Genomic DNA, 15,730 nt, shown 5'->3' with positions numbered 1-15,730 from the left:
TTAATAACACACAAACAATTGTATTTTTCATGTCTTTATTGAACACATTCTTTAATTATTCACAGTCTAGTCTGGAAAAAGTATGTGAACCCTTGTACAGGCAGTACCCAAGTTACGAACATCTGACTTACGGACAGCTCGTATTTACAAATGGAGGGAGGAGAATGCCATCTGCCATTTTAAGTCGTTGCTGTTAACACTGTGTTAAGTGTGTAACTTTGTATTTGCCTTAAATATTAGCAAGGTTCACCCTGACTCCTCCCCCCCCTCCTTTCCAATCAGCACCGCCCCCACTTGTCCCATTTAACCTGTCTTAGTGTGGGTGGATCTTAGAACCCAGGGGGAGCAGAGGACCTGCTTCCCGCGGCTGCTGCTGTATTTTTTTTAAATTAAGTGCAATCGTGAACAATAGCCAGGTCAGAAATGCTGATCAAGTCAACTAGTTCCTGAAGAGAACTCTGATAGGCCAATCAGAAAGTTCACTGCTGCTCAGCGATAGAACATAAAATTTGCAGTTTTCTGTTCCATTAACGGAAAACGATTGCGATTGAAAGTAAAGTGGCAAAAATAAAGAGATTGGAAAGAGGTGAAATGCCATCAGTCATTGGAAAAGCTTTAGGCTACAGTCGGTCAATGATCGGAACAACTTTAAAGGATACAGGTAAATGATAAAGTGAGAATAATGGAGCATGTGAAAGGCCCTGCCCCGATGAAAACTACAATTATTACTAAGCAACCCAGTAGTTTAATTATTGAAATACATACATTTCTTAAGTGTTTTATATGCATAGAAAAGTAAAATATATACTAAGACAAATGTTTGACTAACTGACGCTAAATAATACTGGATGTAGCTGTTCTGACTTACGTACAAATCCAACTTAAAGACAGACCCAGGAATGGAACTTGTTTGTAACCCAGGGACTGCCTGTATATTTAATACCTGGTAGAACCTCCTTCAGCAGCAATAAGCGCCACCAAGCGTTTCCTGTAGCTGCTGATCAGATTTGCATAATGGAGAGGAGGAATTTTAGGCCATTCCTCCATACAAAAGTGTTCCAGTTTACCAATATTTCGGTGATATTTTGCATGAACAGCCTTCAGGTCATGCCACAGCATCTCAATTGGGTTAAGTCTGGAAACTGGGTTAGCCATTCCAAAACACAAATTTTCTTAATTTTAAACCAATCTATTTCTGAATTACTCTTGTGTTTTGGATCATTTCTTATTGTACTATCCAACTTCTTTTAAGATTCAGGTGATGGACTGCTACCGTGACATTTTCCTGTAAAATGTTTTGATACAATTTCGAATTCATTGTCCCCTCAACTCCAGTCCCTGAGGCAGCAAAGCAGCCCCAAACTTTGAAGCTCTTTCCACCATGCTTCACCGTTGGGATGAGGTTTTGGTGTTGGTGTGCAATGCCCTTTTTCCTCCAAATCTTTTGCTGTTACCCTTGGGTTCTTTTTCACCTCTTTCAGCATTGCATGTCGTGCTCTTGGTGTGACCTTTGCAGGATGTCCACTCTTAAGGGCATCCATTTGTAGACAATTTCTCTTACTGTGGACTGATGGAACACTCGGGTCTTTAGAAATGTTTTGTAGCCTTTTACAGCTTCATGCATCTCTACAATTCTTCTAAGGTCCTCTAAAAGTTGTTTTGATTGAGGGATGGTGCACATAAACAGGCCTTTCTTGAGAAGAGCAGGCTCTGTCAGTAACCTGATTTTATGTGTCTTTTTTTATAGGGCAAGGCACCTCTACAACTCACATCTCCAATATTATCTCATTGATTGGAACACGTGATTCCAAATAGCTTTTGTAGAAGGCTTTACCCCAGAGGTTCACATACTTTTTTGAACTTAACCTGTGATTGTTTAAATGGTGTACTCGGTATTGACAAGAGGATGTACAATTTTTTTTTTAAAAATGTATTCATTTACGGGATGTGAGTGTTGCCAGCTACGCCAGCATTTATTGCCCATCCCTAGTTGCCCTTGAGAAGGTGGTGATGAGTTGCCGTCTTAAACCGCTACAGTCCCTGAGGTGTAGGTACACCTACAGTGCTGTTATGGAGGAAATTCCATGATCTTGACCCAGTGATAATGAAGGAATGGCAATGGTTGTGGGTCTGGAAGTTGCTGCCTTAGGAACTTTGGTGTGTTATTACACTTTGCAGATAGTAGACACTGCTGCAACTGTTTGTTGATGGTGGAGGATTGGATGCTTGTGGAAGGGGTACCAATCAAGTTAGCTACCATGTACTGGATATTGTCAAAATTCTTGAGTGTTGATGGAGCTGCATTTATCCAGGTGAGTGGCGTGTATTCCATTACACTCCTGACCTGAGCCTTTTAGATGGTGGACAGGCTTTGGGGAGTCAGAAGGTGAGTTACACTTCGCAGGATTCCTAGCCTTTGACATGCTCTGGTAGCCACGGTATTTATTTGGCTAGACCAGTTCAGTTTCCTGTCGATGTTAACTCCCAGGATGTTGATAGTAGGGGATTCAGTGAAGGTGATGCTACTGAATGTCAGTGGACGATGGTTAGAGCTTCTCTTGTTGGAGATGGTCATTGCCTGGCAGTTGTGTGGCTTGAATGTTACTTGCTACTTGTTAACCCAAGCCTGAATATTGCCCAGGTCATGCTGCATTTGGGTATGAACTGGTTCACTTTAAGGAGTCATGAATGGTGCAGAACATTGTGCAGTCATCTGCAAACGTACCCACTTCTGACCTTATGACAGAATGAAGGTCATTGATGAAGCAGCTGAAGATGGTTGGTTCTAGGACACTTCCCTGAGGAACTCCTGCAGTGATGCCCTGAGGATGCGATGACTGACCTCCAACCACCACAACCATTTTCCTTTGTGTCAGGTATGATTCCAACCAGCGGAGGGTTTGTCCCCTAATTCCCAGTGACTCCATTTTAGCTGGGGCACCTTGATGCCATACTCGGTCAAATGCTGCTTTGATGTCAAGGGCTATCACTCTCACCTCACCTCTGTAATTAGTGATTGTGTGTTATTAGTTTAGGCAGATTGTGTTTTGCTGTAATTGTGACTTAGATGAAGATCAGACCATGTTTTATGAGTAATTAATGCAGAAAACCAGGTAATTGCAAAGGGTTCACGAACTTGTTCTTGCAACTGTCTATCTCCTTGTTCTCAAGTCAGTTTTTGGGATATATGCCATTGGGCAAAATGAGGCATGAATCCCAAGTTTTAAACTAAAATATTGCTATCCCTCAATGTTTGTTTCATACTCTTCACCACCTGCAACTCCTCACCACCACCCTCAACTCATTCACATTTTTTTACTTAAGTTTTTCCCATGGTTTGAGGTTTTTAGCATTTAAACTAAGTCTCTAAAATTGGTATAATTAGCAGGACTTCAGGGACTTGAAAACATGCTACGTTGGCCTCCAAAGCCCATTTTTTCCAAACCAGTCCATTTATATCCAACTGTGCCTAGCTAAAACCTTCAGCATAGAATTTTTTAAAAATGTAGGAAATCTGAAGTAAAAATTGGAAATGCTAGTACCAGGTCAGGCAGCATCTGTGGAGGATGTTTCAGGTTGTGGGGAAAAGAGAATGACGTTACCTTTAACTTGCAGAGAAAATAGGAGGAGGATAGATGAGGAATCTCTGATAAATTGAGGACAGAATTGCACGGACAGGTCAGAGTGGGATGGAGAATTAAAGTAGCAAGCAGCAGGGAGCTTCAGGTCATCCCAGCAGATTAAACACAGATGCTCTACAATGTTTAGTTTTTCGAGCATACAAGAGACCATTTTATGACCATCAGATTTACAATGGCTGAGGATGGTTAAAGTCAGTACTTGTAGTGATGTGATTGACAATGACTGGGAAGGGATAGGATGGACTTAACTGCAACTATTTGCATGGTTGAATCACCTATCATATATCAAAATTTATCTGTGAGAATCTTTACTTGTTTGAGGAACTTGAGATCTCCAGTAATTGTAGTCCTATACAACACAATTCATTGACTAAGAAGAAAGCAAGTGGAAGATAATATAGTCTCAGATTAGTAATGTGCTCTATATCCATTGGTTTAAATCATTAAAACATGCTGTCTTCCCCATAATATGTGATACTTATGTAGTTTACCCCTCTCCACTTTGACGTCACCTTTTTGTCATTCTCGAGTTGCTTTCATTCTCACATTGAAGAATTATTTTAAAGGAGAATGAAATCCTGACTGAACAGGAAGAATTGCTGGCCATGGAGCAGTTTTTACGAAGACAGATTGCATCTGAAAAAGAAGAAATTGAACGTCTTAGAGCAGAGATTGCAGAAATTCAGAGGTAAGTAATATGCTGTAGTACAGAGGACATTGTTTAAACTCTTGTACGTTTGAATGTTACAATTTGGGGCAGTAAGAAACTTGGCCCATCGAAGGTGGTGGATTAAAACACAAAAATACAACTGCAGATGCTGTGGATCAAAGAATACGTACACAACACTGGAAGAACTCAGCAGGTCAGGCAGCATCCGTGAGAAAAGAGTAGCCCGTACACAACGCTGGTGGTGGATGGTGGTAACTGCAGGTCTACATTCCAATCAATCTACCATATTTTTTACATTCCCATACTTAACAAGAATCAATCTACCTTATTATTACAAAGACCAAGCTTCCACTGCCCTTTGCAAAAGAGAGTTTCAAATTGTCATGAATCTCAGTAAATCTTTTTCCATGGGAAAAAGCACCCTCTCCACATCCACCCTGTTAGACTCAGGATCTTGAGTTTCAACCAAGTTCCCTTTCATTCTTCGTAACTCCATAGGATATTAGCCTCATTTGTCTAATCTTTCATCATAAGGTAAACTGCCTATTACAAGTACTACTGTGGCAAACCTCTAAACTGCTAATACATTTATATCCTTTATTAACTAAGGAGACCAAAATGATATAAAGCATCGCTGATGATGTCTCACCAATACCTATAAAAGCGAAACAAAACCTTCTTTAAACAAGTTTCCAAGCAGTGAACATTGTGGTAGGTTTCATAACCACTTGCTGTCATTTGTGAAGCATACACTAGGGCACTTTGACCTAACTCAGAGCGCTGCATTCTCTTGCCATTTAGATAATTTTTTTCCTGTAATCTTTCCTATCAAAATGGGCATTTTCACGTTTTCCCACACAACCCTCCAATTGCCAAAATCGTTGCCTTCCTCAGTTAACTATCCGTGTCTATTTTTGGAACTTCTTTATGCCTTCTTCAGTTTGCTCTCCTGCATAACCAGCAAATTTGGCAGCCAAATGTTCATCCCAGTCACTTATATAAAGTGGGAGGCAGTCTCTTGTGTCTTTGCCCTTTCTTGCAGCAAACCCAAATCGCTTGTAAATGAGGAAATCAGTCCAATTCGCTTTAAACTGATTCAGCTGGCTTAGCATTTGCAGCACTGTTTCATTCAGTGATATCTGCTTCTGCTTAAAGTGGCAAGTACTGAAAAAGGATCCAGTGCTTTCCTGGTATAAGTGACTAATAAACTCTTCTCAGGCTTTCAGACAGATACAGGTATCGATTTTAACCAACATTTCAATGACACACTTAGCCATCTTCATCAGGGCTGATACCTAGGCATGTCTAGTCTAGTGAGGACTCGCCAATCAGGAGGGATGGAAGACGGGGGTATATGTACTACCAGATTAGACATGCCTATGCATCATCCCTGATGAAGATTTCAGAGCTTGTCATTGAAATATTGGTTAGAATCGATAACTGTACTTGGTTGGAAGCCTGAGAACAGTTTAGCAGCAGTACTGAGTTTGACGGTCACATGCTGTGATGGATTGGCTTGAGAATCAAAAAAAAAATACAAACAGTGTTTCTTAAAATGTGGCTCACTGCTGAGTGAAATAAGATGTTATAAGACCATAAGATATAGGAGCAGAATTAGGCCATTTGGCCCATCAAGTTTGCTCCACTATTTCATCATGGCTGATCCATTTTTCCTCTCAGCCCCAGTCTCTTGCCTTCTCCCCGTATTCTTTCATACCTTGCCCAATAAAAACATCTATCAACCTGTGCTTAAATATATAGTTGCAAGAGAAATTTTGTGAACCCTTTCCAAATTACCTGGTTTTCTGCATTAATTACTCATAAAATGTGGTCTGAGCTTCATCTAATTTATAATAATAGACAAACACAATCTGCCTAAACTAATAACACACAAACAATTGTACATCCTCTCATCAATACTGAGTACACCATTTAAACAATCACAGTCCAGGTTCAAAAGAGAATGTGAACCTCTGGGGTAATGCCTTCTACAACAGTGATTTGGAGTCAGGTGTTCCAATCAATGAGATGAGATTGGAGGTGGAGGTTGTAGAAATGACCTGCCCTTTAAAATAGATACGCAAAGTCAGGTTACTAACAGAGCCAGCTCTTCTCAAGAAAGATCTGTTTATGTGCACCTTGCCTCAATCAAAACAACTTTCAGACGACCTCAGAATAAGAATTGTCGAGATGCATGAAGCTGGAAAAGGCTGCAAAAGCATTTCTAAAGAGCTGAGTACTCATCAGTCTACAGTAAGAGAAATTGTCTTCAAATGGAGGAAACTGAGTACTTTTGCTAATTTTCCTAGGAGTGGGCGTACTGCAAGATCACACAAAGAGCACAATGTGCAATACTGAAGGAGCTGAAAAAGATTCCAAGGGTAACAGCAAAAGACCTGCAGAAATCTCTAGAACATGCTAGTGTCTGTTCACGTATCCACTATAAGAAAAATACCAAACAAGAATAGTGTTCATGGAAGGACACCACTGAGGAAACCACTACTCTCAAAAAAACATTGCTGCACACCTCAGGTTTGCAAAAGACCACCTGGATATTCTACAAAGCTTCTGGGTTAACGTGCTGTGGCCAGATGAGACAAAATTTGAACTTTTTTGGCAGAAACACACATTGATATGTTTAGAGGAAAAAGGGCACTGCACACCAACACTAAAAGCTCCTCCCAACTGTGAAGCATGGTGGAAAGAGCATTATGGTTTGGGGCTGCTTTGCTTCCTCAGGACCTGGACAGCTTGCAATTGTTGAGGGAACAATGAATTTAAAATTGTATCAAAACATTTTGCAGGAGAATGTCAGGGTAGCACTCTTATCACCTGAAGCTTTAAAAGAAGTTGGATGATGCAACAAGACAATGATCCAAAACACGAGTAATCAACAACAGAATGGTTTAAAAAGAAGAAAATTTGTGTTTTGGAATGGCTAAGTCAGAGTCCAGACCTCAACCTAATTGAGATGCTGTAGCATGACCTGATAGGGTCCGATATCCACTCTCGCCTCTCCTTTACAGGTTATGTATCTGAAGAAACTTTTGCTATTCTCTTCAATATTGTTGGCTGGTTTACTTTAGTATTCCATCTTTTCCTTCTCAATTTTTTTAGTTGTCTTCTGTTGGTTTTTAAAAGCTGCCCAATCTTCTTACTTGCCACTAATTTTTGCTCTTATTATATGCCCCCTCTTTGGCTTTTATGTTGGCTTTGATTTCTCTTGTTAGCCATGATTGTGTCATCTTGTCTTTAGAATACTTCTTCCTCTTTGGGATGGATATATATATCCTGTGCCTTCTGGATTGCTTCCAAAATTTCCAGCCATTGCTGCTCTGCTGTGGTCCCTGCTGGAGTTCATTTCCAATCAATTTTGGCCAACACATCTCTCTCATGCTTTCGTAATTCCCTTTACTCCATTGTAATACTGATACATCTGACTTTAGCTTCTCAAATTACAGGGTGAATTGGATCATATCATAATCAGTTGCCCCTAAGTTTTTTTAAACCTTTTTTTAGCTCTAATCATTTCCAGTTCATTGCATAACGTCCCATCCAGAATAATTGATCCCCTAGTAGGCTCACCATAAGCTGTTCTAAGAAGTCATCTCATACACACTCTATAAATTCGTCCTCTTGGAATCCAACAGCAGCCTGATTTTCCCAAATTACCTGCATATTGAACTCCCCCCTTGACTACTGTAACATTGCCCTTATGCCATGCATTTTCTATCTTTCGTTATAATTTGTAGACCACTTCCTTAATACTGTTTGGGGATCTTTTTACCCTTGCAGTTCCTTAGTTCTACCCACAACGATTCAGCACCTTCCAACCTATGTCACTTTTCTAATGATTTGATTTCATTTTTTACCATCAGAGCCATGCCACCCCTTCTGCCTACCTGCTTCTCCTTTCGATACAATGTGTAGCCTTGGACGTTAAGCTCTCAGTTATTATCTAATTTCAGCCATGATTCTGTGATACCCACCACATCATACATGCCAATCTGTAACTGTGCTACAAGTTCATCTACCTTATTCCATACACTGCGTGCATTCAAATACGACACCTTCAGTCCTGTATTCATCCTTTTCGATTTTGTCTGCCTTTTACATTACAAATCAATTTTGTCCTATCATCATCCTCTCCTTGCTGGGAGTCTCACTGCACAGTGCCTGTTTGTAAACCAACTACCGTAGATTTCGCACTACAGAGCGCACCTGATTAAAAGCCGCTGGCTCTAATTTTAGAAAGAAAATCAATTTTGTACTTGTATAAGCCGCACCGGATTTTCGGCCGCAGGTGTTCCACGTTGTAATATGAGATATTTACACAGAAAGATATTACACGTGAGGATTTTTTAACTTTTAATTAAATCCATATGGTAACATAAACAAATACATATTGCAAATGCTTTTTTTCGAACCGTGCCTGTAACGCGGCTACTTTTAAATATACATACGTATCGGTAACACACAAATTACGTTGCGTATATTTTTTTACTGAACAACATTCCAATATCTCCTAACGACTGGTAAAAAATATATATACTGCAGCCTACCAGGAAAAGTTATTGATCGCCTTTAACTTAAAAGCAGCATTCGCTCAGATCTAATGCTGCTCGCCCCCACCTTCCCGTTTATCGCAAACCGGTATTTCCCACAAGACGCGGCGAAACCGGGTGTGACGTCATAGCATCCCGGGATGTAGTACAGAAAACAAATATAGTTAAAACACTTCTAACTTTAACTAGAAAATACTAACAAATGAATTACTAAGCGAAAATATTATAAACTAAATAACTGCCATAAAGGTAGCACAATGCTTTTCTTCGAGTGTTTTCCATGTTGATGAGGGTGAGTACAAATGACTGATTTACAATAATTTAATTGTGAAAGTGCGCTTGATTTATCGTACAATTTCATTGGACCTCTGTGAACTACTCATCAATTTTATTGGTCTACTGTTACGAGGCAAAATGTTTTTGGCGGCATGAAAAAAAATCATGCATTAGCCGCACCGTAGTAAAGGCCGCAGTGTTCAAAGCTGTTCAAAATGTGGGAAAAAAGTAGCGGCTTATAATCCGACATCTACGGTACCTCATTCTCAGCACTATCACTCCAGTTCCCATCCCTGCCAAATTATAATGTTTTTGTGCTGTTTGTTTCGTAGCCGTCAGCAACAGCATGGTCGTAGTGAAACAGAGGAATACTCTTCTGAAAGTGAGAGTGAAAGTGAGGATGAGGAGGAGCTGCAGCTCATCCTGGAAGATCTTCAGCGACAAAATGAAGAGTTGGAGGTAATTTATAACATTAGATTAATAGGTGCTCTTGTCAGAAATACAAAACTGTACAAATGATTTAGTTTATTGGTATTAGTAAATTTTTAAGAGTCATATCATTTTCAAGTACTTTAATAATTTCAGCTATGAAAAAATAGAGTTCTGGAAATTTAACACCCAGAGATGTAATCGGCTAGTTAGCTAACTAATCAGAATCTTCCAGAATGTGAGTTGTTCCTTCCTTAGTTTCAGTATGTTCTATGTTGAGAGTAATTCACTACTAAGTACTGTAATCTCCAGTCAACTGCTGAAAATAATGAAAGTACTAACATACCAATGAATATATAGAATCAGTCAATCCATTGGGTGCAGACCTGCTGAGGTTCCCAAATTAGCACAAGATCCAAAGGGTGCATAAAGAATTCATGAGGATGTTGCCAGACTGGAAGGCTTGAAGTATGAGGAGGGATTGGATATGCTGAGATAATAGGAGGTTGAATGCCAACCTTATAGAGTCATAGAGCACTACAGCAAAGTCCTAACCTATTCAGCCTTTCCATATACAGTAACTCGGGTTCTCAAGTCCTGGCAACATCCTTGTAAATTTTATTTTCTTTGCACTCTTACAGTTTTATTGACGATTGTCCTGTAGGTAGGTGACCAGAACTTCATATTAGGCCTGATTGTCTTATACAGCTTCAATATAACATCCCAACTCCTGTACTTAGTACTTTGGTTTATGAAGGCCAATGTGCCATAAGCTTTCTTTTCAACCCTATCTACCTGTCACACTACTTACAAAGAATTATGGATCTGTATTTCTAGATCCCTCTCTGTTCTACCACATTCTTCAGTGCCCTACCACTCACTGTGCAAGTCCTACTCTGCTTTGTCCTCCCAAAGTGCAACACCTCACACTTGGCTGCATTAAATACCATCTGCCATTTTTCCACCTGGTCTAGATCCTGCTTCATAGTCTTCCTTGCTATCCACTACACCACCAATCTTAGTGTTATCTGCAAATTTGCTGATTCAGTTTACCACATTATCATCAAGATCGTTGATATAGATGGCAAACAACAATGGACTCGGCATCAATACTTGTCACAGGGCTCCAGTCAGAGAGGCAGTGATCTTCTACCACTCTCTGGCTCTTCTGCGAAGTCTAACCCAATTTTTTACCTCCTCATCTTGAATGCCAAGTGACTGAACCTTGATCAACCTCCCATGGAGGACCTTGTCAAAGGTCTTGTTCACATAGGCAACATTCACTGTGTTGGCTTCTTCAGCTTTCCTGGTAACTTCCTTAAAACTCACTAAGATTGGTTAGACACGACCTACCATGAACAAAGCCATGTTGACTATCCTTAATCCCTGCCTATCTAATACTTATATATCCAGTTCCTAGAATACTTTCCAATAACTTAACCACTACTAATGTCAGGCTTACCAGCCTCTTATTTTATGGATTATTCTTAGAGCCTTTCTTAAACAACAAAATAACATTAGCTATCCTCCAACAACTCACGCATGGCTAAGGACATTTTAAATATCTCTGCTCGGGCCCCTGCAATTTCTGCACTAGCCTCCCATTGTGTCCAAGGGAACACTTGGCCAGGCCTTGAGGATTTGCCTCAATAGAGCAAACACCTCCTCCTCATAGGTTTCATGACCTCACTGCTACTTTGCCTATAGGTCTTTCCGTCTCCCAAGTAAATACAGTTGTGAAAGTCCATTTACAATTCCCCCCTCCCCCCCCCCCCCCACTTCCAGCTCCACGTATAGATGACCACTCTGATCTTCCAAAAGACCAATTTTGTCACTTGCTATCCGTTTGCTCTTAATATATCTGTAGAAGCCCTTGGGATTGTCCTTCACCTTGTCTGCTAGAGCAACTTCATGCTGCCTTTTATCCCTCTTGATCTCCAATAGTGTTCTCTTGCATTTTTTATAGTCATCACATACCTAATTTGCTTCTTCTTGCATATACCTACTATTCATCCCCTTTTTCTTAACCAAGGCCTCAATATCTCTCAAAAATCAAGGATCCCCAAGCCTGTTGTCCTTGCTTTTTATTTTGACAGAAATATACAAGCTTTATTGGTCCTTGCCCTTCCCTTGGACAACATCGGTGGCCTGGAGAGGGGAGACTTGATGCTTGGGCAACTGACAGTCTTCTATACAACCTTGCCCAGGCCTGCGCCCTGGAGAGGACACTCCAGAGACTTTCCAGGCGCAGATTCATGGTCTCACAAGACTAACAGATGCCATCACAAGCTCTGTACTCTCAAAATTTCACTTTTGTAGACCTTCCACTTACCAAGAACATCTATCCAACCAACACCTTTCTCCAATTTAAAATCTCAACCTGAGGACCAGACCTATCTTTCTCTGTAACTATCTTGAAACTAATGGCGTTATGATCACTAGATGGAAAGTGTTCCCCTACATAATCTTCTGTCACCTTTCTTGTCTCATTCCATAATAGGAGATCTAGTATCACACTCTCTCTAGTTGACTTCTATGTACTGATTAAGGAAACTTTCTTGAACACACTTGACAAATATCCCATCCACAATGGGAGTCTTAGTCAATGTGTGGAAAGCTAAAATCACCTATTTTCACAATCTTAAGTTTCTTGCAACAGCCTGCAATCTCTACTAATTTGCTTCTCTAAATCCTGCGGACTTCTGGGTGGGTTATAATATCATATTAATGTGGTCGTCCTGTTCTTATTCCTCAGTCCCAGCCATACAGCCCCAGTGGATGGAGCTCTCCAGTCTGTTCTATCTGAGCACCACCATGACCTTTTCTAGAAGTAGTAAAACCACCCCTTTTCCTTTTATTCCCTCCTGCTCTGTCACGTCTAAAACAACGAAACCCTGGAACATTGAGCTGCCAGTCCTGCCCTTTGTGCAGCCAAGTCTCACTAATGGCTACAATGTCATAATTCCTCATGCTCATCCATGCCCTGAGCTCATCCATAATACTCCTTACATTGAAATATACACAACTCAGCACATTATGCCTACCATGCTTAGTCTTTTGATTCCTGATTTTGTAGGCTTAACAACATCTTTTCCCACAACCGTTCTATCTGCCCAACCCTCTGAAACTCTAATTTTAACACCCCCTCCTGTCCCCCCACCGTGTGGCACTAGCAAACCTTCCTGCAAAGATATAGCCTCTGTCCAGTTCAGGTGCAAACCGTCCCTCTGTACAGGTCACATTTTTCCTGGAAGAGAGCCAAATGATATTAAAATTTTAAGCCCTCCTCCCTACACCATTTCTTTAGCCATGTGGCATACTACATGATCTTCCTATTTCTGGCCTCACTTGCAAGTGGCATGGGTAACAACCCTGGAGGTCCTGTCCTTTAACTTAGCACCTAACTCTGACGTTAGTGATAGCCGAAGGGTGGTAGTGGGAACAAGCTCCCACTGCTATACAAATGCTCTTCATGGCATGCGTCTCAAACAGTCTCTGACAACCAAGTCCAGCTCACGGCCTTCACATGTGGTATAGTTCTTATGCCTGGTGGAGCTGTTCTCACTGACAGGAGAAGGGGCAAAGGTGGGCCACGGATGGTAGCTCATCTAGGAGAGGGAAAACTCTGATTTCAAAACTCTGCTGCCTTGCAGCTATAATACTCATTCACAGGAAAGGCTTTGGGAGTAAACCCCAAGGAAAAATCTGGAGTTGGAGTCACGAAGGTGGCTGACTGCTGTACCCAGCACGGCAACTCCTGTGATGCTGCTGGCACCAAACTGTATTGACTTTCGTTGTTCCTTTGGACCTGTCAACAGCATGGTGAGGGGGGTCCCACTGCATGAGCAACAGACGGATATCCATATCAGCTCTGCCCTGGAGAGGCCACTCTCAGTGACTACCAGAGGCGCAGTACCCGTGGTCGACCACGACCAATGGAGGCCACACGCACATACACACAACTCTCTGAACTCATTTTGCTATCCATCCTACCCATATCATTGGTACTGACATTCTTCATCCTCCCACGTAAGAATGCTGTAGACTTGATCTGAGTTGTCCCTGGCAACCGGGAGGTAACATACTATGTGGGAATCTCGTTCTCATCTACAGAACCTCCTGTATGTTCCCCTAACCAATGCATCTCCTCTCCCCCCTTCCCTTCTGAACCACAGAGCCAGATTCAGTGCCTGTTACTTGACCGCTGTGGCTTTCTTCTGCTAGGACATTCCCCTTGCAGTGGTGTATAAAATTGAGGGGAGTAGATAAAGGTGGATGTTCATGGTTTTTTTCCCAGGGTAGTGGAGTTAAAAATTACTGGGCATAGGTTTAACATGTGAAGGAAGTAGTTTAAAAGGGACATTGTTTTCCACTCAGAGGGTGGGGGGTGTGTATATGGAATGAGCTGCCAGAAGAATATTTGTACATGTATATGGATTTTTAAAAAAAGGCCGGGGGGGGGGGTGGGGTGGAGGGGCGTGAGCCAAATGCAAGCAAGTAGCACTAGCTCAGATGAATTTTTTGGTCAAAATGGATGAGTTGAGCCAAAGAGCCTGTTTCTATGATGTATAACCCTGTCTTCATCCAGCACGTTCCATCTATAACCTGGCAAATGTAAGGCTTCAGAGATGATAATGCTTTTCCAAAGTATAAGAATATATTTTTGAATTTCAGAAATGAGAAGTAATGTTAATGTGCCAACTGTTAATGTTCATTCTTGTATAAGGTGAAGAACAACCATCTGAACCAAGCGATCCATGATGAACGAGAAGCCATTATTGAGCTGCGAGTGCAGCTTCGACTGTTGCAAATGCAAAGACTGAAACAAGAGCAACAGCCTCAGGAGGATGGAGAAGAGCGGGGAGATAATGCCACTGGTGCTCTGCAGCACAGAGATGCTGTGAGCGATGCGAGAATTGCACATGAGCAACCCAAGTCTGTGAAGGAAACGTTAAAACCCTCTCCAAGCAAAGATCGTAAGGAGACTTCAATCTGAAGAGCTCCAAGCAATTTGTTGCATTACAGCTGCACTTAAATCTTTGACCAGGAAGCTGTACAAGCAGTGAACTGTATTGTTAAAATCTTTCTCTACATTTTTGGTGAATAAAAGATTCCAATTATAAGGTCAAAAGCAATGAGGTGAAATGGTGTTTGGTAAGCACATTAGACAAATCATTTGAATTTTTAAAAAAATAGAAAATGGTGTTTTGTTTTGCTAGAAGGACCGTGAAGACTCTGGGCCATTTTTTGTTTTTAATTATGCATGTGGAAATACTTTATTTTAACTGAATTTTCCCTATTAAATAAAAATCTATATTTCTAGCTAAGGATCATTCGGTGCCAGGAATGTTCAGAGTAGAGGCCTTTAAAACAATAAACATGGATGAACATGGACTGAATTGTTACTATGAGCAAAGTTGCTGAATGTTATGTGGTTGTCAGTAATTTCTCCTTTGTTGGCTTTATTTTTATTTTATAAGCTCAGTATTTGTCATTTAATTAAATTGTTGGGATATCTTTACGGCGTTTACAGAAATACCAACCTGAAAATAGATTGTGCCCTGGACCTCCGATAACTCCTGCTTTTGTACAGTTGTTTGCACTGATCGATAATTTAAAATAAAAATAATAAAATGCTCGTACGCCGATGCATGTGTTGAACATTCCAGAGCCAGCTGAGGCTTTTGTGTACCGTATTTCAACTTGAGATGGCAGTGAGTTTTATGAACGCAGTCTCAGTTAAATTGTTCAAGTGCCATTATCTTACAAACTATTGCCACTAATGACTAAGAGTGCCTGGTGCAAATGTCAATGTCTCTTAAATTTTCATCGTCAATTGATTAGTTTGTCTGCTGTTAAAATATTAGGTATTTGCTTTGTTTTTGTGTAATTCATTCACAAAAATAAAAAAAAGCCTTTTAAACTTCTTTTGTTTTCCATAGAATATGGGTCTAAAATTGAAATGTCCCAGGATGTGAGGATTGTAGCAAAATAATATGAATACTTACCATTAATTTTACAAATTGATCAGTAGGTGTTACTGGTACAGGTGGCCCCCATTTACCAAACGTTTGCTTTTTCTCGCTGTGTCGAAAGACCTACATTAGTTACGTGTTTTCATTGTTATGAAAAAAGGCAGCGCGCGCACC

General features: G+C 40.8%; 1 protein-coding gene across 3 annotated transcripts in view; it reads left to right on the top strand.

The window, feature by feature from the left end:
* ralbp1 (ralA binding protein 1) overlaps positions 1–15,508 on the top strand; it is a 56,350-nt gene extending 40,842 nt beyond the window's left edge. For all 3 annotated transcript variants that reach the window (XM_073047281.1, XM_073047301.1, XM_073047293.1), the window contains exons 8-10: positions 4,208–4,329; positions 9,485–9,611; positions 14,308–15,508. In XM_073047281.1, coding sequence (XP_072903382.1) covers positions 4,208–4,329; positions 9,485–9,611; positions 14,308–14,577 — 519 coding nt within the window. In that variant the 3' untranslated portion in view covers positions 14,578–15,508. The remainder of the gene's footprint in view (positions 1–4,207; positions 4,330–9,484; positions 9,612–14,307) is intronic.
* The last annotated feature ends 222 nt before the right edge of the window (positions 15,509–15,730 follow it).

This window comes from Hemitrygon akajei, chromosome 1 (genome assembly GCF_048418815.1).
Source record: "Hemitrygon akajei chromosome 1, sHemAka1.3, whole genome shotgun sequence".
Lineage (NCBI taxonomy): Eukaryota > Metazoa > Chordata > Chondrichthyes > Myliobatiformes > Dasyatidae > Hemitrygon > Hemitrygon akajei.
The sequence above is the reverse complement of the archived record's forward strand: the minus strand, read 5'-3'. Positions and strand labels throughout refer to the sequence as shown.